This window comes from Rhea pennata, chromosome 16 (assembly GCF_028389875.1).
Source record: "Rhea pennata isolate bPtePen1 chromosome 16, bPtePen1.pri, whole genome shotgun sequence".
Taxonomy (NCBI): Eukaryota; Metazoa; Chordata; class Aves; order Rheiformes; family Rheidae; genus Rhea; species Rhea pennata.
This window is the reverse complement of record NC_084678.1, coordinates 7,856,510-7,877,012: the sequence shown is the minus strand read 5'-3', so window position 1 is coordinate 7,877,012 and position 20,503 is coordinate 7,856,510. Positions and strand designations below refer to the sequence as shown.

The 20,503-nt window shown below is 44.2% G+C and overlaps 1 protein-coding gene across 1 annotated transcript in view; it reads left to right on the top strand.

Annotated features, from left to right (window-relative positions):
• SLC13A3 (solute carrier family 13 member 3) overlaps positions 1 to 20,503 on the top strand; it is a 28,378-nt gene extending 7,875 nt beyond the window's left edge. Inside the window, exons 2-13 of the mRNA XM_062589181.1 lie at positions 2,751 to 3,016; positions 3,400 to 3,563; positions 8,626 to 8,692; positions 9,416 to 9,601; positions 10,528 to 10,653; positions 14,395 to 14,490; positions 16,143 to 16,247; positions 17,301 to 17,398; positions 18,597 to 18,709; positions 19,070 to 19,231; positions 19,604 to 19,741; positions 20,318 to 20,503. Of these exons, the coding sequence (XP_062445165.1) occupies positions 2,751 to 3,016; positions 3,400 to 3,563; positions 8,626 to 8,692; positions 9,416 to 9,601; positions 10,528 to 10,653; positions 14,395 to 14,490; positions 16,143 to 16,247; positions 17,301 to 17,398; positions 18,597 to 18,709; positions 19,070 to 19,231; positions 19,604 to 19,741; positions 20,318 to 20,503 (1,707 nt within the window). The remainder of the gene's footprint in view (positions 1 to 2,750; positions 3,017 to 3,399; positions 3,564 to 8,625; positions 8,693 to 9,415; positions 9,602 to 10,527; positions 10,654 to 14,394; positions 14,491 to 16,142; positions 16,248 to 17,300; positions 17,399 to 18,596; positions 18,710 to 19,069; positions 19,232 to 19,603; positions 19,742 to 20,317) is intronic.

Genomic DNA, 20,503 nt, shown 5'->3' with positions numbered 1-20,503 from the left:
CGGCCCTCTGGCCAACACCCCCTTCTTCCCAGCGTTTTCACGGCTGGCCTGGGACTGTTAGTGTAGTGCCTGTATACTGACCAAGCTCGCCGGCAGCCAGGAGCATTAATAAATGTTTGCAAGATACCTTGAAAACAAGAGACCTTTCTATTTTATTAATGGTTTGTAGTCTTAAACTTCTGTTCTGGGGAGTAGTTGCTCCAAATCTGAGTTATTTCTGAATGGTCTCGTTCTTTATTTGTTGAACGATAGTCCTGTCTTAAGTGAGAGCTGGCTTCGTACAAGTGCAGTTTGTCCTCTTTTGGGGTGAAGTAAGTTACACAAGCAATACTACATCTTTCCTTTTGAAGTGCTTTGCTGTTGATCCATGTAGTTTCACAGTTTCAGAAAACCCCTCCATACCATACTTCTTCCTGGCCTGTTTTAGTTGGGCACCTTGGCTTTTGATTTTTTTTGCAATGAAGATCAATTATTGGATGCATTCTGTCTTTTGCTGTAACATTTCCCATATATCAGAAAAAAAATCCTATTACTTACAACTAGCTTTCTGAATTGTTTCACCTGTTTCATCAGGTCAGTTGAAGTCTTCCTTGATCTGCTCTTCTGTCAAAGTGATATTAAAAATTTTTGGTTGTTTTACCCCTAGCAGAGGCAAAATATGTTTATTTTGAAGTCACTCTGGTGAAACTGTCCTTGCAGAAAACTGGAGAAGATTGTGCCACTGGGAAGAAAAAATATTTTGTATGACCTTTAGCAAGAAAATGGAGAATAATTTAATGAGAGCAAAGCTATTTCTTTGGTATATAAGAGGAGCCAGAGTAAAGAGAAATAATCAGTTGCCATGGGAAATAGATCACTAATCTAGTGTGCAAACATGTCACAACATGAATCTTTGTTTGCAAAATTTGGCACTCCCAGGTTTGTTCTGGTCCTGCTGATTCAGAGGAAGTAAAGCTATAGGGAATTTATGGGAGCTGACAGATGCCAGATGAGCCCTAGGAATATAAAGGTTTTACATCACAGTATCTCATATGTAACTTTTCCTTGGCCTAAAATTAGGACTGCAAATGATCTTTAAATGCAGATCTTGGGAACCCCACAAGAAGCAGTAGCCTCCCTGTAAATAATGTGTTCAAAATCCCAGTAAGTTACTCTAGATTCTTTGGTATTCTCATTTCCACATGCACTGGAGCACTTGAGGCTTTACAAGCGAGATTGCTTGTGAAATGCAAAGCTAGAAAGCTAAAAGTAAATGACAAGTTCTTTCACTCTTGCCAATTTGCGAACACTCACTACAGATCTATTAAAAGGTAAAAGCACTTTTGCTTAAATTCACTTAGCTTTTATCCATTCAGGGTGTCAGAGTAGATTCTGCTCTTTAGCTCAATAATCGTGATAATTTTTCATCATCGCTGTGCCTGTGTCACTAAGCTGGTATCTGCCGTGCGAGCTGGAGGCTACCGTGTTCAGCTAAGACCTGACGTGAGTTTCTGCAGGTGGCCAGGCAGGTTTTGCCTCAGCCTTACCTGCTCCTGTGCTTGCTGCATGCTCAAACACTTCATCTGAGACCGCTGTATCTCCAAAATGTAGTTTGTTGCAATTCCCAGTTCATGCTGTTCCCCGAATCAGCCCAGCCAAGGCTGATGGGGAGCTGCCATCGCCCTCAGAGAAATCCCGGCAACCTCGGTGCCTGGGGGGAAGGTCCAAGCGGAGGTGCAGAGGTGGCTTTGAATAACAATTCAACCTGTTCAATAAGCTGGAAAATAGTGGCAAAATAAATAGTTCTAGGGCTTCCAAATACCTCTGAGCTGTTATTTATAGCCCTGTGGGCACGCTGCCTCGCAGGCAGTGACAAAAGCCCTCTTCAGCCTGGCAGTGATGGACGGGTCCGTTGCTCTCCTGTGTGCTCCGGGCAGTCCCCTCCCTCCCAGCGCTGCTCTGGGGCTCTCTCCTCCCTGGGCTTCGGGCAGTTGTCCTGACTTCTTTCCCCAGCTCGTTATTTTGGCTAGGGCTGTCATGATAAATGGCTTTGGGAGGGTGAATGAAGCCTCGCCGCAGTGAGGTTCCTGGCTCGCCACCAGCCTTGGACGAGGGCTCGATGGCACTGAATGTGGGCAAGCTTGTGGCAAATAGGAAGTGGCACAGCACTATAACTCTTGATTTACTGATTTCCGTAGGGACTGGGATGGGTTGCCTTGGAATTGTTTCACCCAGATCTCTCCGGAGACTCTGATCCAACAAAAGAAACCTTTCTGTATGGCTCCTTTTGCAAATATGGAGACCTGATATGTCCCTTGGACCTCTCTCAAAGGCGCTTTCTCTTAGCTGTGCAAAGCATGGTCTGTGGAAGCTGGAGGAAAACACAAACATATGAAGTGCAGCAGCTGTCAGATGATGCAGACACCTAAGGATATTAGCAGTGCTCGTTTCCAGCAGCAGTGCATGCTGAGGATTAGCACTCTAATTCAATGCAGAGGAGCAAGTCCTACACGCCACAGCTTCCCTGGCTGATGCCTTAGTGTATTTTCAACCAGCAATGCATCAGAGCTTCAGGCAACCAAGGAAGCCCTGAACCCCATGCCCAACTTATGGGGGACAATGTTGCCCTTGACGGGAATAGTTTGGGGGAAATACTGTATCCTTGGAGGAGTAATTGGTGCATATTGCTTGTCTGTGATAGGCATTTCCAAATGAAAAGACTTCTCTGTTACCCAGCATGCATTACTTTATCCTCTCTGTTTCTTTTGCAGGAAGGAAGATGTCTCTATGTGATCCTATTGATGGCCCTGTACTGGTGCACGGAGGCGCTGCCGCTGGCTGTGACAGCCCTGCTGCCCATCGTCCTCTTTCCCTTCCTGGGGATCCTTCCATCTAACAAAGTTTGCCCACAGTATTTCTTAGACACCAACTTCCTCTTCCTCAGTGGCCTCATCATGGCATCTGCCATCGAGGAGTGGAATTTGCACCGCAGGATTGCTCTCCGCGTCCTCATGTTAGTGGGAGTCCAGCCTGCCAGGTGAACAACGGAGCCACCGGGGTGTTTCCAGGGGGAAGCGAGCTGCTGGTGGTCAGGAAACCGTGCTGCACGCGCGCGTGCCGTGGGCAGCGATGCGAGCGTCACCCACGCACCAGGGAGCTTCACATGCTTATTGAGTTTGTTCGGACAAGCTATTGCGTTTGCTCAGAGGCTAGCGGAGCCCAGGGAGAACTGTTTTGTTCAGCACCATATTGATAGTTATTCTGGTTATTTATTCTCACCCCTGTTACAGGATAGTCAGGTGCTTTTTCCTATTAATTTTATGTGATCCCTGTGCAGGAGCTATTCTTCCTGTGGCTAGGCTATGTTAGAGTACCTGTCAAACTCAAGAAATTCAGCTTTTTCTTCTTTCTGTCTTCCAGACTAATTTTAGGAATGATGTTGACAACGTCTTTCCTGTCCATGTGGTTAAGTAATACTGCCTCCACGGCTATGATGCTTCCAATTGCAAATGCAATTTTGAAAAGCCTCTTTGGGGACAAAGACACATCTAAAGATCTGAACAGGGAAAATGAAGAAAACCAAGGTAACTGGGACAGGGCAATAGTAGAAGCAAACTGAGGTCTTCGCTGCTGCCGGCAAATTTGCCCCATTTCATTGCCACCCCTGGCACAAGTACCCGGATCTCTTAGCTGCGACTTGGTCTGTGTGCTAGTACTCTCTTAATATGTACTTCATTACAGCAGTGGAAGGTTGTTGGCATATAACTCCCTTTTATCCTGCCCCTTCCTCATGTCATATAGGAGTCAATGCTTACGAGTTGCAAACGTGCCTGGAAAAAATGAGAAAGAACTGGTGATACCCAGCTAACCTGCTCGGTAAACCTGCCACCGGCCCAATCTGAAATCCAGGTCTGCACACGCCTTGGGGCACGGGGATGCTGCGATTCACGCAGGTGTCCGCTGCAGCCAGGGCTGCAGATGGGAACCCCTCCGGTGACGTTACCCCCAGCTGGGGGGCTGGCCGGGGCTCACGTGGGCGGGCGGCACTGAGGGGTGGGGGCGTCCGGGGCCGCGGCGCAGTCGTGGCTAGACCATCTCTCCTCTGCCCCGCTTCCTTTCCCCATCCGTGACATTGGAGCCTTCTAAGAGAAGTTTGTGCTTCTGGCAGACAGTAGTGAAAAAGAGCAAAGCAGAACGGAGGTTCCCTTCACAGCTGTTACTGATAGCAATAGTTGCAGCTTCTCTTGCTTGCACTAATTAGCACTACTTCTGTTTCTGCAATTTAAAGGTAACGGCTTTTTGGTTACTGATGATTTCCAAGGCAGAAAAATGAGTCCCCAGAAGAAGACTCAAACACTTGCATATTCCAGTAAAGATATACTTAATCACTCATCATTAATATGTAGCGATCAGGAGACATTTGCATTCCAGGTTGCTTTATCACATTTGCTGTATGAATTATTGACCATGCACATCTATTAAAATCAATGCCACTGACCTCCTTGCTATAGTTTCCTATTCTGGAGAAGAACTGCATTTTGTGAGTTTGTTCTTTAAACTTCTTGACCTCTGTCCTATGAAATGATTTGTTGTGTAGTTGTTACCATAAATACAGCAGATTTTGGGAACATGTAAATCAAGACCCCCATTGGCCTAGGCACTGGCAAGCATGAAGTTAGTGTCCTTGGCTCGTAATGCTCACAGTGCTGTGAGAAGGCGGAATAGACAAAGGGAGAGGGATACAAGCAGAAGAATGAATGAAGTGTTACTTGGAAAATTTCCTGTGATTACATAATGATGTATTTTTTTTCCTGAGGCAGACTTGTAAATGTAGTAAATACAAGTAAAGGGGGAAGTCATTGTAAAATATAGAACATCAAAATGCAGGTTTTCCTGTAACCTTTTTACTTGAAGTTTAGTGTTCCAGGACAGACTCTTTCTGAACAGATGGAAAAACCTGAGTTCCCTGAAGGAAGCCCTAAACCTGCAGTCAGTCAAGAACTAAGAGTCTGATTTTTATACCTAGGGGAGGAGAAGTGAAAATGAGCTTTCTCTAGAGGTTTCCTACCTGGTAGGTGGCATCTGCAGTCGGGACCAGTGGCATTTCTCAGATGGCATGTCACAGCTGAACTTCTTTTCAGACCTGATGAAACCAGGCTCCTGACAGTGGGCTGTGTAAGGAAGCAAACTTTAACATTGATGTACGACAACATCAATTTAGTGATCTGCTTGGCTACGCTTTAATAGCACTGTAGTATATCCCAAAAGGTAACAAGTAAACTTGGCTAGGCAAAAGAAATAAAAATACATTAAAGAATATGTAGCATTCAAAGAGTTGATTTTTCAGAAGAAGTCTCACCAAGTATATGAAAACAGCTCTGTAGGTACGTAGCGGTCAGCCTGGCTTGTGCGTATCATTTGAGAATCTAAATCATGTCTCTGATAAATGGATCCCATTTTTATGCTGATGAGATAACCGTGAGGTTGGAGTCACTTACGCCCGTACTTCCCCGCGTGAGTAGCGTTTTACAGGCCAGTAAACATTTGCTTGCTTGAGCTGTCAATAGCGAAGGATTTGGAATGGTTTGGGCTTCGTTTTGACACGGTTGGCTACTGCCACAGGAATCCAGTGAGATGAGCTGTGGCAGCCGAAGTTCTGATTTTTCTCCTACATGGAGAAAATCTTCTGCAAAATCTGACAGGAAGGATGACTCAGCCTTGGCCCTAGCGAATCTCCTGTATCTTGTAACCAGGCAGGTGTGGGAAGATAAACTGTGCTTAGAGTTTGTGTGTGTGTGTGTGGAGGGGGTCTTAGTGGGTCACAGACCTGCGAATGGTGTCTCTGAGGGGAGTGGGGGAGAAACGTGTATATTTGCCCCCCGCTGCCTGCCTCTGCCCGAGCTGGTGGGGTGCGACCCCAGCACCACCACCAGTACCCTTCGGCGCATGGCGACATTGCTCTTCAGGCCTCTTAAACCTTGTAGAAGCAATAGAAATGTTATTAAAGCCAAAGCTTTCCAGGACAAGCCCTTCTGCCTCTAAGGTACACAAGGAATTTGGGTGAAATGGGAGGTGGGCTGTTACATAGCTTTAAAGGTTAATTTACAGGGAAATGCTCTTGCTCAGCAGTAGCAGCTAATGTCACCATCATTCAGTCTCTGCCAAGACGTAGAGCTGGAGAGGGAGATTGGTGGAGCTGGGCTCTCAGGTACAGCTAGCTGGTGTTCTCAAAGTCATAAAAAGATGAAGTGGCTCTTCAGAGGAACCAAAACCATTTGCTAGTTCATGTGCCATTTGAAGAAGGTTTCCCATTGAATCAAAAAGGCTCTATTGCTACAATTTCATGGTGGGCTGTTTGATTTGGAGATGGAAAAAAATGCTTCTTTATAAACTTTTCCAAACAAATCTTCCAGATGTTTTGTTGTAATTAATTTTTTTTAAGATAAAAATTATAGAGAAAATAGTTAAAAATAGATTAGGTATCTCTAGAACTAAACACAGTTTGTTTTGGATCCAAGTTATTTATTTTATTTTATAGTATTTAAAAAAAATTCTGCTTAAATTTATCTTTAGTTGTTTTCTTCCACGTACATTCAGTTTTTTTTGTTTGTAGCACTTACTTAACTGGAAAATCTGTTATTCATCCCACTCCAGAACTGCAGGATGGCCACTGAATCCTTCTCATACTGCTCAATGAGAGATCCTTATGGCCTGATCCTCACTCAGTGGTTTTCAGCCTCTTTTGATTTTTGAACCTCTAATAATCTTCAGCCCATCACTTTTAGAAGTTTACTAGGAAAAGATTGCACTACAGCATCTCTGACTTTCCTTTTTATCATTGCCTTTTGCAGACCTTCCTGGAGAGAGAACTCACAGATGCCAGGGTCCTAGCAAGAGGAGATGGGATTTGGGGCTTAGCAGAGAAAATTTGAAAATTTCTAAAGGTGGAATGAAATATATATCTTTCCAGAGCCAGCACTAGGCTTGAGTGGGACTTAAATAATAACATGCCTTGGGCAAAATCTGTTGGGGGATCAACAGTCAGCCATGGGTTAATATTCTTCCTCCTAATTACATCCGGGCATCATAGCAGCGTTGAGGTGAAAGCTCAGCATGTGTGTGTCCCAGCCCATTAACTTCATTTCAGTAAATTAGCAATGTGTAAAACATGACATTGCAAAACTCCTTGGTTCACTGAGCAGGAATGAGCTGGTTGTCTTCAGCGCACAAGTGCGGGAGTTCAGAGACTTTGACCACCAGCTCCTTTCCATGCAGCCCACTTTCTGCCTCAGTGGGTAAACAGGTAGCAGAGGAGTGTGTTTCCTGCTGAGAAAGAGTGCAAGGAAATTTGGGGCTTGTAGGGGTGGTGATGGCAAGAAGCAGGCTCCGCACTCAATCGTCTGAAGAGCCGGGGAAGTGGAGGGACCCAGGCTTTTGGTGGAGATAAAGTGCAAAGACCCGAAGCAAAGATAGCAGAGCCAGCACTGACAGTGAAGGGGCACCTAGACTGAAGGGAATGAAACTCAGAAATGCTCCAGGCCTGAGGAAGAATATGGAAAGCAGGATTTAATTGCATGCTTGTATTTCTGACCTCAGGAGGTTAAGCCATGAGTCAGAACTGTGAAAAGTCACAAGCCTTAATTGCAAGATTTAGTGAAAAGGAGAGGTTACGTTACATTTCTGATCTATCTTTCAATTTCTAAGTCCTGTGTGTGGGACGTGGTTGGGTGCTCCTCCCCTTTTACTGCAAAAGATAACGTTAGTTGTGCTGTTCTGTTCAAACAGGATGACTTTTTTCCCCAACTTTTCCCCCTTTTCCCCTTTTCCCAACTGCTTCCGAGTCCTGCTCACCCTCCCTGAATTTGGCAGCAAGTGAAATGGAGAGGCAGAGATGGTGTAACCTGCATAGCTCTCAGGTCCCTGAGAGCTAGGTATGCTGTGAAGTCCCTGGGGTGGCCTCAGACTTGTGTCCTGGCTGTGGGCTTGGGCGGAAGCTCTCAGCCTGCAGAATGCGTTGTTTGAAGGGAGGTGATAGTTTAAGAAAGTCCTTGCTTTCTCGGTGGGTTTCAGAGGACCCTGTATGAAGCCTAATCCCCAAATGTGTCTCATGGTTGCCTTTAAAGAAGGAATTATGCTTTGTGGTGACATTGCAAGGGATTAAAATGCTCGTCCCCTGGGAGTGAGTAGCTTTGGACCAGACAGTGCTCTTGCCATACCCTGAGAAACATGTGTTACAAAGTTGTCAGGCTTAGCAATTTTTGTTCCTAAAAATTAGCTATGATTAACCAACAAAACAAAGATACAATTGGGTAAATGCAACCTGGAACTGCTGTTCAAATTAGAATATCCCAGACTCTGACCAGTGGCAGAACTAATAAAAATACCAAGCCCATCAGGGTCTTGGAGAAGTGGTGTGTGCTGCAGTGAGAGTTTTTGAACCATCAGATTGGGGGCCTGGAGCAGCAGCTGGAGGAAATGGGTTTGTTCATCCCAGCTGGACACTCCTGATGCCCATGCCCACAGTGTCAGTTCATCCTTCGTTTGCACAGTCTCTGCTCTGTAAGCTCAATTTCCTTCTCTGTTTGGTTCAAGGAGAGTTTTCTAGATGCTTTGAACTGTTTTAAAGTCCTAATCTTTCTTTTTCAGCATCTTTACAGCAGAATAAACTTTACACTGTACCAACTGAGATGCAGTTTCTGGCAAGTACTGAGGAGTAAGTTAATTATAAAGTTTGTATTAGAGAGTTGAGAGAGAGAATTATCCCCTGAGCTAGACACAGCTTTAGGAATGTGACATTCAATCACTGAAATGTTTTGATTATGCTGAAATTCCCAAATGCTAACAGGCCCACCTGTGTCTGTGCAGCAATCTTCTGCATGTCCAAACTATTGCAGAAGTTTTCGAGTCACTTTGACATGGTAGCCAGGGAAGTCTCTTGCTGGAAAACTGTGCCTTGATTTTCTCAGGAACGTCAAATATGTGAAGCAGGTGATGTAAAAACCACGAGGCTTCACACACTATTGATGGTCCAACTTTGCTAACAATGAGAAAGAAGCGTCTTCTCAGGAGCAGATGTTTCTTCCACCTGGAGCTGTCAAAAAAACACCCCTTTTTCCTTCTAGCAGAAACAGTGTTGCTTTTTTGCCATTTTACGAGTTGCTGGGAGTCTGGGGCGAGGCGTGTGCTCCCTCGGCTCCCACGGGCAGGCGCTGCGGGTGGCCTCTGCAAGCCTGCCCGGTGCCAAGTGGCAACTCACTGAGCAGTGCAGAAGCCTGACAGACCCCTCCTGCCAAAATGAGCCACTTAGGTGTCCTTGAGGACATTATTAGCTTGGCTTACTAAGACCTGGGAATTTTCCCTCTGTCAAGGCTCTAAATTGGTTGCACTGTGTTTAAACCAGGGCTTTCACCGGATTCTCTTTTGGAATGTTTTAAAGCAAAGATCTGACGGAGGAGAAGGAGGTTGCCAGCGATGTGCTCACAGACTTAAAGAAGGAGGAAGAATACAAAACAAATATCTGGAAAGGTTTCCTCATCTCAATCCCATACGCAGCCAGCATCGGTGGTACAGCGACGCTGACGGGAACAGCACCAAATCTCATCCTCCTAGGACAGCTGAAGAGGTATGGGAGGCCATCCCTGGAAAGCCCTGCTCATCTGCCTGTCTGCTAGAGTAAATTCGGCAAAACTGAGTCTTATTTACCATCCCTGTAGGAAACTCACTTACGAGCTGAGAGCTGGTTTGGAAAATCCATACCCCTTCACAGCATTTTGGGGCACTTTGTGAGCAGATAAAAGCAGAGAGTGATTCCAGCTGCCTTAGCTGGAATAAACAGGTTTCCCATGCACCCAGTCAGGCTTTCAGCCAAACCAGTACATATGTGCTTCACTTTATTGATGCTCTTAATCCTATTGAATTTAATGGGATTTAACTGCCAGCTTAAAATTAATCTTGTAACTGTTTTGATGAAACAGGCCACATAGTCTTTTGTGAGCAGTTGTATCTACCACAGTTTGGTAGAAAACAAAGAGGGAACCAACTACTTCTGACCTTTTCTTTTAGTCATAAAAATGCTTCCTAAGTGCGTAGGAGCATAGATTCTTGCCATCCTCTACAAATAGCATGTTAAGGACCTTCTAGGCATGGGGAACACCCCTTTGAAGTTCATGTTTAGACTCCCTAGCTGGTATTGTACCAGGAGTTAGATCAATAAACCACAATAAGATGCTGTATGTTCAAGAATATTGCTGTACGAGAATACCAGAGTATGGAGAGCCAGATTTTCAAAACTTCCTTTCCTGGCTGCCTGTCTAGTTGGGCAATGTCAGTTCTTTGTGGCAGAGTTGCCTGGTGAGGTTGTCCCAACACAACATTGCCCAAATCCTGTAGTGCCCAAAGAACTACTGTTCCTCACAGAGGAATATTTATTCAATGCACAATTGGCAAGTTTGAGAGACGTTTTGCTGCTAGTTTCAGATGTTTGTTTACCCTTAAATTGAAGGGTTGTTTTTCCTTCTTGCATTAACTTTATTTTTCCCATTTGCTTAGTTATTTTCCAGAATGTGATGTGGTGAACTTTGGTTCTTGGTTTATGTTTGCATTTCCTCTAATGCTGATTTTTCTTCTCATGGGATGGCTATGGATCTCCATCTTGTATGGAGGAATTAACCTCAGGTATGTCTATACTCAGCTATTCGTATATGTTAGTCTGGTTATACCAGCATTGTAAATCACATGCTCAACTGGACTCTTGTACTGAATCTACTGAAATCACCTAGAATTGTCCTATGGGGGGCAGAGGAGGAGGGCTTCATAACCACCTTTGGGATACTCATGTTATAAAATCTATTTTAAGAAGTGATATATCTGTCGTCTTTGTTCAATGAAATGTTCTCAAGTCTGTAAAGGTTTTTCGAGCAAAGCTGTCAGAACTGAGTCATTTATCCTCCAGCCACAAGTGTCTGGTTACATCTGTGTCAATCCCGTTCACCAGCAAGAGCTGAAGGACAGGAGAAAGCGATGAATGCACACCTGACAGCAACTGCTTTCCAGACTCTGTTCGAAAGAGGCTGGGAGTGATTCTGCATGGGAAGGAGTTAAAGGATGAAACAACCATGAAACCTCTCAGAAAACATTGAAGAGGCAATGTTTTCTTGAACAACGCCCCAAACCCTGACATTTTCACTTCTCTTTTCCAAGGAGCTCTAATCAAAAGCCCTCTTGTAAATCCAACTGTTTCCAAGGTGTTGTGCCATACTATGTGGGTACGGATTAGGATATCCCAGGGAAACCAGATCACGCTGCTTCCTTGTGGATAGTCATTGCCACGTAACCCTGAAATCAGCTGTGCAATTCCAGGTCACCCTAACTCAGTGCCTGCCCCCAAAGATCTGGCATGCTTACTTGGCTGTAAAAACAGACTCCCATGGAAACACGAAGATTATGGCTGAATAGCTCCTTAAAAAAAAAGAAAAAAATCTTTCATCTCGAGATACAGACCATTTGAACATTCAGATATATACAGTAAAAAATTGCTGATATGCACAAGGAGAGTTTTGAGATATTTGACAGTTGCAGGTAATTTATCAATCTGAAATACACGCATAGATTTTTTTTTAACATATTCATTCAATTAAACACATTTTTTTAGGTTCATTTTTACTGCCTGACCCGGGCCTATGGAAGTCAGTGGCAGAATTTCACTGACAGAAGAGAAAGCACGATCAAACTTTTGAAGATGAGGGTGAAATCTTGGTTCCACTAAATTAGTAGCGAAAATGTCCTAGAACATGGGAGAGCCAGGATTTGTTCCTAGGGCTGAAACTTGGATTTGGAACAAATTACTTCATGACAGGGCTTAGTTTTACAACAACATGTTAATCTATAACTGAGAATAACGTGTTTTACTGGTAAATCTTTGCAGGGCACTTACAAGGTCTCCTCCAATGTCTAGTGTACACTATTTAAAACAATTACAGTGTTGCCATGCTGATTCATTTTGGAGTCTTTTTTTCCCCCTTGTATACTCTCATATGTAATATTAGCAAACTCAGTCCTGCTTCCTTCGGAGACCATAGAAAATTTATAGTATTTAGAAGGATTTTTAGTTGTTATTTGGAGTTTAAAATGTAAGTAGAAGGGGAAAAGAGGTGTCTAAATATTTACATTGTCTCAGAGACAGGAAAAAATCAATGGGAAACCTGCAGGCCCTTAAATTTCTGGACATCTAAGCTTGCATGTAAATGTAACAGTGGGGCTGTTTTCAGCAAGACAGTTAAGTGCTTAAACTAAAGCTTGTGGTAAGATCCCCAAAATTTCAGTGAGTTATGAGTCTCCTTAATTGCATTGCTGGTCTGGAGCTCCAGATAACTTCAGTGAGGACCATCCTTCAGCCAGGCCTGCAGGAGAAGTGCAGACATGCTGAGTGGAGGACTTTCTAAAGCAAGACAGTTGTCCCTGTGTAAGCCCTAATGTGGTGGTAGCCATTCTGTGTGATTCTGTGATCCTGCTATGAACTAATGCCACGTGGAGCTTTGCAGGAGGGCATGAGGTTGCTCCACCAAGTTTTGGCTGCTCTGCGGACAGGTGGCCACAGCTCATGCGATGCAGAGCCTGAGGCCCACCAGGTGAGGCAAGAGGTAGCTGTGCTGGCCGCAAGCCTGGGCAAAAGGCAAAATTGCTCTTCTACTGGGAGAACGTGATTCTTTTTGTTTTGCTTGGCTCTTCTTTGTCAGCACAAAGCACAGTTTTATTAGGATAGCTGTGTCCAGAAGAGATACCAGTATTCCCAAGTGGTGAAGTGCTTCTGAACAGACACGCAGAGCTGCGCAAGTATAACTGCATTTATGCAGGCGTGTGTTTGGCTGCTCCAGTTCCAGCAACTAAGTGATGGTGGCCAGGGCAAATCCTTGGTGTCTGCAGGACTGTACCTGAGAATCAAGCTAAGAAATCCAGGTTTCCTAAAAAGAGAAGTTATTCCTTGAGAACCAAATTTTAGCTATCCTTTCCCTGGCCCCGTTGGAGCCAGCTGTCAATAGCAGACACATTTTGCTTAAATACAAGAGATGTAAAAAGGCTTAGTTACAGGCTGACTGAGCTAAGAGGAAATTGCAATTAATAACCACCCCCTGCCCACCAAACTCAAAGGGCCAGGTATAACTCTTTGAGATTCAGGAGGTTTTGAATGAGCAGCTGTTCGTTCCCAACCACAACATGCCTTTAAAACAGTGACTGCATTAAGCAAGCTGAGGCAGCACAGGGCCCTACATCTGATGGCATAAATCTCATTTTGTGGGTTTAATCGAGGTCACAGGCAGTGTTAGAAATCTGTTCCAGTACCATGGGATAGGATGGGATATGAAGTGCAAGATATGAATATATCATTTGTATGCACATACTAGAAAGGATCAAACGGTGAGTGCGGTCAGCGCTGCCGGCCTAAGAGGCTTAGCCACCAGCACATTAACATTCCTGGCCAGTTAGGAATTCTTCACATTTTTGTTGATCCTCAGCAGCATTTGGAGATTGCTCAGGAAATTGCAAGTGACTTGAGAAGTGGAGGGACAGATTTGTTTTCTGTCACTTGCTTCCTCATCATTCTGCCAGTGTAGTTCTCTGGTAGCAATGATGAAATCCAGCAATACTGGGACCTTTCTTTCACAATCAGAGCCCATGTTGAAGCAAATTGTTCAGCATGTAAATGAGAGGAAACTTCCTTGCCTCTGTGGGAGAGCATGGGTTTCCTGAATGTAGGGAGAAAGGATATAGAAGACAGAGCCTTACTGCCTTTGTAGATACCAGAGACTCATCATCGGACCTGCAATACCCTCGGGAAGTCAGTGCACATAAAGTACGCTGCAATTTTATCACTGTGTCCCCATCAAGAGCCTGCTGTGCTCTCTGCAGAAATGTGCTGCTGGGTACACTGAGATTTGCATACCTTGTGTCCAGGCACAGGTATTCAGTCCTACACTTTGTAGGCAGCCCCTTGGCAGCACCAAGGCTTTCCTTCTGGTGTCTGGAGTCGTGCTCCTAGCACATGACAGAAAACATGCCCTCAAAATGCAAGCCCTGCTCGTTGTTGGGGCAGCAGGGTGCCCTCAGGTACCTTTCTGTGCAAGTGGACGTGCGCATAGTTTCACAAGCACCTCTGAGTCTTGGCATGAGAGGGGGAAATACCCTCGATTGCATCCTGTTGGATGTAGGGCCAGGCTTTGCCATACTCTTTCCCACTCTCTGTGCTGGGGCTATTTTGAAGATGATACAAACTGCTGCGAGAGACGTGCTGTTAGGCTCAGAGACTTCCTCTGGGAGAAATTCCCCTCTTTTAAGCTTCCAGAGCAGGGTCTGAGTGCAACATTTACTCTTGGGTTAATTACACTAGAGATATAAAAATGCTACTGTGTTCTTTGGCAGGGCCTGGAGAACAAAAAAGTCAAATATAAGAGTGGATGCAGAAGCCCGAGCCAGAGAAGTGATAAAGGAGGACTATCAGAAACTGGGTCCAACCAAGTAAGTCACGAAGTCGGGACTGAAAAGGAACAGATATCAAGTGGGTTGAAAATGTCCTGTCTGAAGAGTGGTGGGCTGAGTGATACTGATTTTTTGGGGGGTGAAAAAATTCAATATGCATTTCCATATTCACGACCTGCGGAAGTTTGGTTTTTGTACAATCCAGCCTCTTCATATTCACTAACACAAATAACTGCAAATAGCACATTTGTACTTAAATGCTTATCAGGAGCAAAATTCTTATTAAATTCATGCTATGTGGTTAAATAACTGTTTGCAATTTCCAGGAACAAAACAGTAGTGTGTGCTTTTTGTGACTAACCAACACAGGCTGAACTTTGAAGTTTTTTGCATATATGTCTATAACTATTCTGCAGAGTAGGAAGTAGTTGCTGAGGAGACTGATGAATCATATAATAGACGTAAATCCTATGGATTATGGATGCACTTTAATAAACTTAAAAGCTGCTCGAAGAAAGTGTATGGAAAGAAGTTAGATACATCTCGTGGAGTGCAATATTTTTGCCAAAAATGCCAAAAAGAGGACAGGAAAATTGAGTAGCTCCAAGAATGAAATCCTAGGAATGTTCAAGCAACCGCTGACATTCTGGGCAATCAGTGATAGTGAAGATTTTTGAAACTGTAGGCCTTAATCTCAAGAGCTCTGTGTTTCTCCATCTGCAAAATCTCATACCCACAGAGATGCTGTGAAGATTCAGCGATGGTTGTGTGGCTCTACTGACACTGTAATTACCGCTGTTGTGTGTGAAATGGAGTGTTTCTTCAAAGATGATTTTCTGGGCCTGTGCTGTACATGAAAGAAATTGGTTTATTTGTTCCATTCAGTACATTATCGAGAAGCCTGCAAAATGTCTCTGTAAGAATCAAAGTCCCACTTTGAGGTTTCGGAGCAGGAAAGTCCATTAAGCCTTGCTCTGCCAATCTGATTAGCAACCCCATAACTTAAAATGAACGCAAGTGGCTTCCTCCCAACAGTTTAAATGCCCTTCCTTGAGCTTCTGAGAGATTTTAAACAGTGTTTTTGAGGCATTGTCTTAGTTAAATCCTGACTCTAGTGGAGTCATCAGTGGAGTTGGTACTAATACTTAGCTTATGATGTTGCCATTTGCAGGCCCCCCTGTCATTTGTCATGTGTCTAAGGGATACTGTTTAGGTTTTGATCTTGGAGAACATTGTTCCTGGTGTGTCGTATATGATTTGAATCTCACCCGTCCTTTTTTGCTGGCTTGAACTGAAGTGAGATCATGCCTAGGTGGTCAGTATCAGCCCAAAATGTGCCTTAGAAGCGCCCCAGAGGACAGCGATAACAGGAAGGACCGTGAGAAGCTGCTTGGCTCTTCCCCTCTGCCACATCCCAAATGTTGACTTTGCGAGTATGAGTGGAGGCAGCTGATCGGAGCATGCCTGATGCCCGTCTCGCCTGTCCTTAGTCTCTTCCAATATGAGAGATATGCTGGCAAATACCGACATTTTAAAATAGATTTACAATCTATTCCAGTGTTTCACTGTCATTATTGTTAGAAAAGCTGACTATCTTCTCACCCGAACTGTTTCAGTTTAAGCTCATTACTTGCCCTATCTTTCACTCCTTTAGCACAACTGCATTTTAACTGCATTTCTTTTCATTTTAGGTTTGCAGAACAGGCAATTTTCTTCTTCTTTTGTGTGTTTGCCATCATGCTTTTCTCCAGGGACCCCAAATTCATTCCAGGTTGGGCAAGTTTGTTTGCACCAGGGTAAATTTTTATTTTCATTCCACTATCACATTTTTAAATGACATTTCCAAGTCTTTGAGATTCCTGGGATTCTGACTCCTCTGCTTAACACTATTAATCAGGTTTCATAGAAAAAATTAAACTGAGCTTCAAATGCTAGAGGCGGCTTTATTTTTCATATCTCCTGGAGGAGGTACATGAAGCCCAGCTGGAAGGTGGCACTGCAGCTGTTTGCATATGTCTGTTTGAGTCCATCCCTAGGGTTTGTATGTTAGGAATGCCTTTTAAAAATGCAGTTACAATGAAATCCTGAACTCTTTAGGCCATCTACTGATATCACTGGAGGTCTGGACTGAAGGGAGACTGCGGCAACTGAACCTTAGTGCTACCTTGTCTGTTTTGCAAGTTTATCTCTGCTGTGACATTCATCCCTTGGGAAGACAAAAAGATACAACAGTTGGGGAATGCTAAAGCTCAGAGTGGGTGCTGCTATTTCTAAACTGAAAAGTCCATTATGATTTCTTTTTATAAAGCCATAGCTCGATAAATGATTCCTTAATGGAATGAAACAGTTGCAAATTTTTGCCTCATCAGTTAATAGCTCTGTAAAAATCAAACACACGCATAAGCTCTTTCATGGCTGGGGCCTAGCTTTTACCTTGAAAGCCGATCATTTTATGAAATGCTCATGACTAAGACAGCCTGGGTTCTTGTCCAGGTCTCCCACTGCCCTGTGGGAGTTGGGAAAATTTTTTCAACTCCCATTACCGGCGTCCTGGTCACAAACCAGCATGCACAGAGCATGGCCCAGTGATCAGAACAGCCGAAGCCTCAGTGTGCCAGGGATTAGATCTTATTTTTTGCATTTGTGGGGCTTTTGGCAGTTTTTGTAGGGAGTTTACAGCCCATCTTAGAAGTGCAGCTCAACAGGGAATTAAAAAGAAAAGAGTTGTGAACAACAAATGTTGTTCAAACCTGATGGAAACTCATAATCTTCTTTGGTAAATCCTTGTTCTCATAAACTTAGTAATGCTGCAGATTTCCCGACTTGTGCTTTCTGCTGCTTTTGGGCAGGTTCATCACAGATGCTGTTACTGGAATCACCATAGTGATTATATTGTTCTTCTTCCCTTCACAAAAGCCTTCCTTCAGGTGGTGGTTTGACTTAAAAGGTGAGTAGGTGGTTTCACTTACGAGGTGGCCAGGAGGCACATCTGGGCATGGACCCTGGCCATGTCCATGCTCCTACAGCACAGATGTCAAGAATGTGCAGCCCGGGTCCTACACCAGCGTGTAGCAGCACAGGGCCAGGCCATAGCACATGGCTTGTAGAGTGGCCTGTGCAATCCAACAGATAGAGTTATTTTTTTCTGAAGTGCCAAAAGAGGCTTAAGAGTCATTGCCATGCTGCCTGTTGCAGAAGTGAGTCAGTTACTCGTGTAGCTGTCAGAGATGATGCCATGGTGTGTTAAAGAAAACCGAAGTCAGTGTTGACTTTAACTCCTGAAGCCTACGCTCTCCATCAGGGTTCTGGCACTAGGAAACTTTCAAGGTCTTGGGCCTGTCCTCTTGAGTAGCAACGAGATACAGAAATATTAATCTGTGAGCCACTTGTCCTGATTTTATCTGGAGACTTTGGTCTCTGACATTCTTAATGTGGAGATGTTGCTGGAGGTGAGGGAGCTGGCTTGCCACTGCTCTTTGTGGATGGTGCAGCTCCTTCTAGGGGCTGTGAGAGCAAAATAAGGGCTGCAGCAGCTGCTCTGAGACCTGCACATTTGCCACGTTGTCCGTACTCCAGCAAGATGTCTGATCAGGCCTGCTTTGGACTAAAATATGGGTGCCCTTGTTCAGCAGAAAATTATAGTCTCATTAATGCATCCATCCATATGACAGTTCACTTCATCACGCGTTAAGAAATGGCTCATGGCGGGTGATGTGAGTTCTTTGCTATAAAGCTCCTGGCTTGTTGAATGGCAAGTGGAAAATTAATAACATCTTCATAATTCAAATGGTATAAAATTTCCTCTTCCTATGAACTCCCATCTGTTGATGGCAATATTTATGTCTTTTATGGAGAGAAAATTAAGCTGGTATTAAATGTTCCCCTAAGAAAGCCTCAAATAAAACCTAAACTACTAGAATGTCTTTGCTTTTCATTTTTTCGTAAGTTTTTTTCCTGATCTTAAATGAAACTATTTTTTAATCATGTATCCTAAGAAACTCCATGTGCATATTTTAATCATCAGCAACTTGTGGTTAGTGAGCTTCAGCACTGATGACAGGCTAATGATGTCATTCTATCAGATGATGACTTATGTGCTCATCTTCGTGTGCATGTTTGATGTGGGAATTTTCTTCTCGATCTAGCCCCGAACGCTGAGACGCAGCCCTTGCTGACTTGGAGGAAAGCCCAAGAGACTGTTCCTTGGAACATCATCTTGCTGCTCGGAGGAGGATTTGCCATGGCGAAAGGCTGCGAGGTGAGGCTGCGGCAGATGTCATGTGGCAGTCATTCTGCCCAGCGACTCTTGGCTTTGACAAGGTGCCACTTGGCGTTTTGGTCTGGCTCTGGGAAATTTGCATCTGCCCATCGATACCCTGAAAGATCTGCTTTTTAACTCCCACTGATGACAGTGAATTGTATACACCTAAGGAGGCTAGTAAATCTTGAAATGCCTTTCAAACTTCTTGCTGCTAAATACTCACACCCTGCATATAGGTGGTTGCATTGCAGTGGTGGGTCAGCAAATTATCTCTGGTTGTAGGTACTTTGCAAACCTATGAAAGGATCAATGTGTGTGCAGAGATGAGTCTGGCTTGTTTTCTCTCACTCTCTGCAGGAGTCGGGTTTGTCTGTGTGGATAGGAGGCCGCCTGCATCCCTTGGAGGGCGTACCCCCGCCGGTGGCTGTCATCCTCATCACTATTGTCATCGCCTTATTCACAGAGTTTGCCAGCAACACGGCCACTATTATAATCTTTCTGCCCGTCTTAGCGGAACTGGTAAGATTGAAAGGCCAGCCCTGCCACTCCTCTGCTCCCATCCTCGCCACCCCCCGCACACAAGCAGGTCTGTGTCGCACCTGTGCTGGGAGAAGCACCCTGTGGGTCTCCTGCCCTTAGAACGGGCCTTTAGGCGCTTTGAAATCCTTGGAAAAAAGCAAAGCAAGCGCTGGTGATGCTGCCATCACCATGGCATCACAATGTGGATGCTGCCAGATAATGGTCTTTCAAATTTTATCAGTGAGATACATGATTGTGTATCACAGAGAGAGGGATGCAGCTCTGCACAATGCAGTATCGGCATTCTTTGATATATCTGCTTTTGACTCCTGATCACCAACGTACGATTTCTGTTCCGTTCTGTTTTTAAAGGCCATTCGTCTGAAAGTAAATCCCCTCTATTTAATGATACCAGGAACTGTAGGATGCTCCTATGCATTCATGCTGCCAGTCTCAACTCCTCCTAACTCAATTGCATTTTCTTCTGGACACTTGATGGTCAAGGATATGGTAAGTTGTTTCAGATATAGAAAATGCTGAAGACAATTTGAATGGAGCCTTTAAGAAAGTAATTTTCAGAAGTGTTACCAGTTCAACATCTAGTCAAGCAAAAAGGCAAGTCTAATGCTGTTTTGAGCAGTGTTTAAAGGATCACGGATTTGAAAAGCGCCTTTTAAAAGTCTGACCCCGTGAAATCTGGACCTGCTGTGGTTCCAAGTGCTGTGCTCAGCATTTCTCAGACCCTGTTTCTATTCTCCTAATATCAGTAGCTCAACTTTTATAGGTCTCCTGGTGCAAAAAAAGGCCGCAATCTCAGTGAAATAATCTTATGAGTAAATTTAAGCTCGGTCCCAGATCCTGATCACATTCCTGAGGCTAAACAGATGGTAACATTTTTGGTGAATCATAGCTAGGTAAATGTCTGGAGAACAGCCTTTGTGGTACAAGAAAGTCCACTTAAAATGCTGCTAATATTAATGACAAACCTTCCATTTTTATAACACTTATATTGAAATAGACTTCGTGCTTCATGTGCTGAGGGTGTCCAATCTAAGTTCAAGTGTTGTCTTTGTGTTTCTTTTGTAGGCAAGAACTGGGTTGCTCATGAATCTTATGGGAGTTCTGCTTCTTAGCTTGGCTATGAACACATGGGCCAAAAGCATCTTCCAGTTGGGGACCTTCCCTGCATGGGCCAACATCCATGCAGAAAATGTCACATCACTTACAACAACTGTAGAAAATGTCACTTTAAGTGCACTAAATAAAATATGA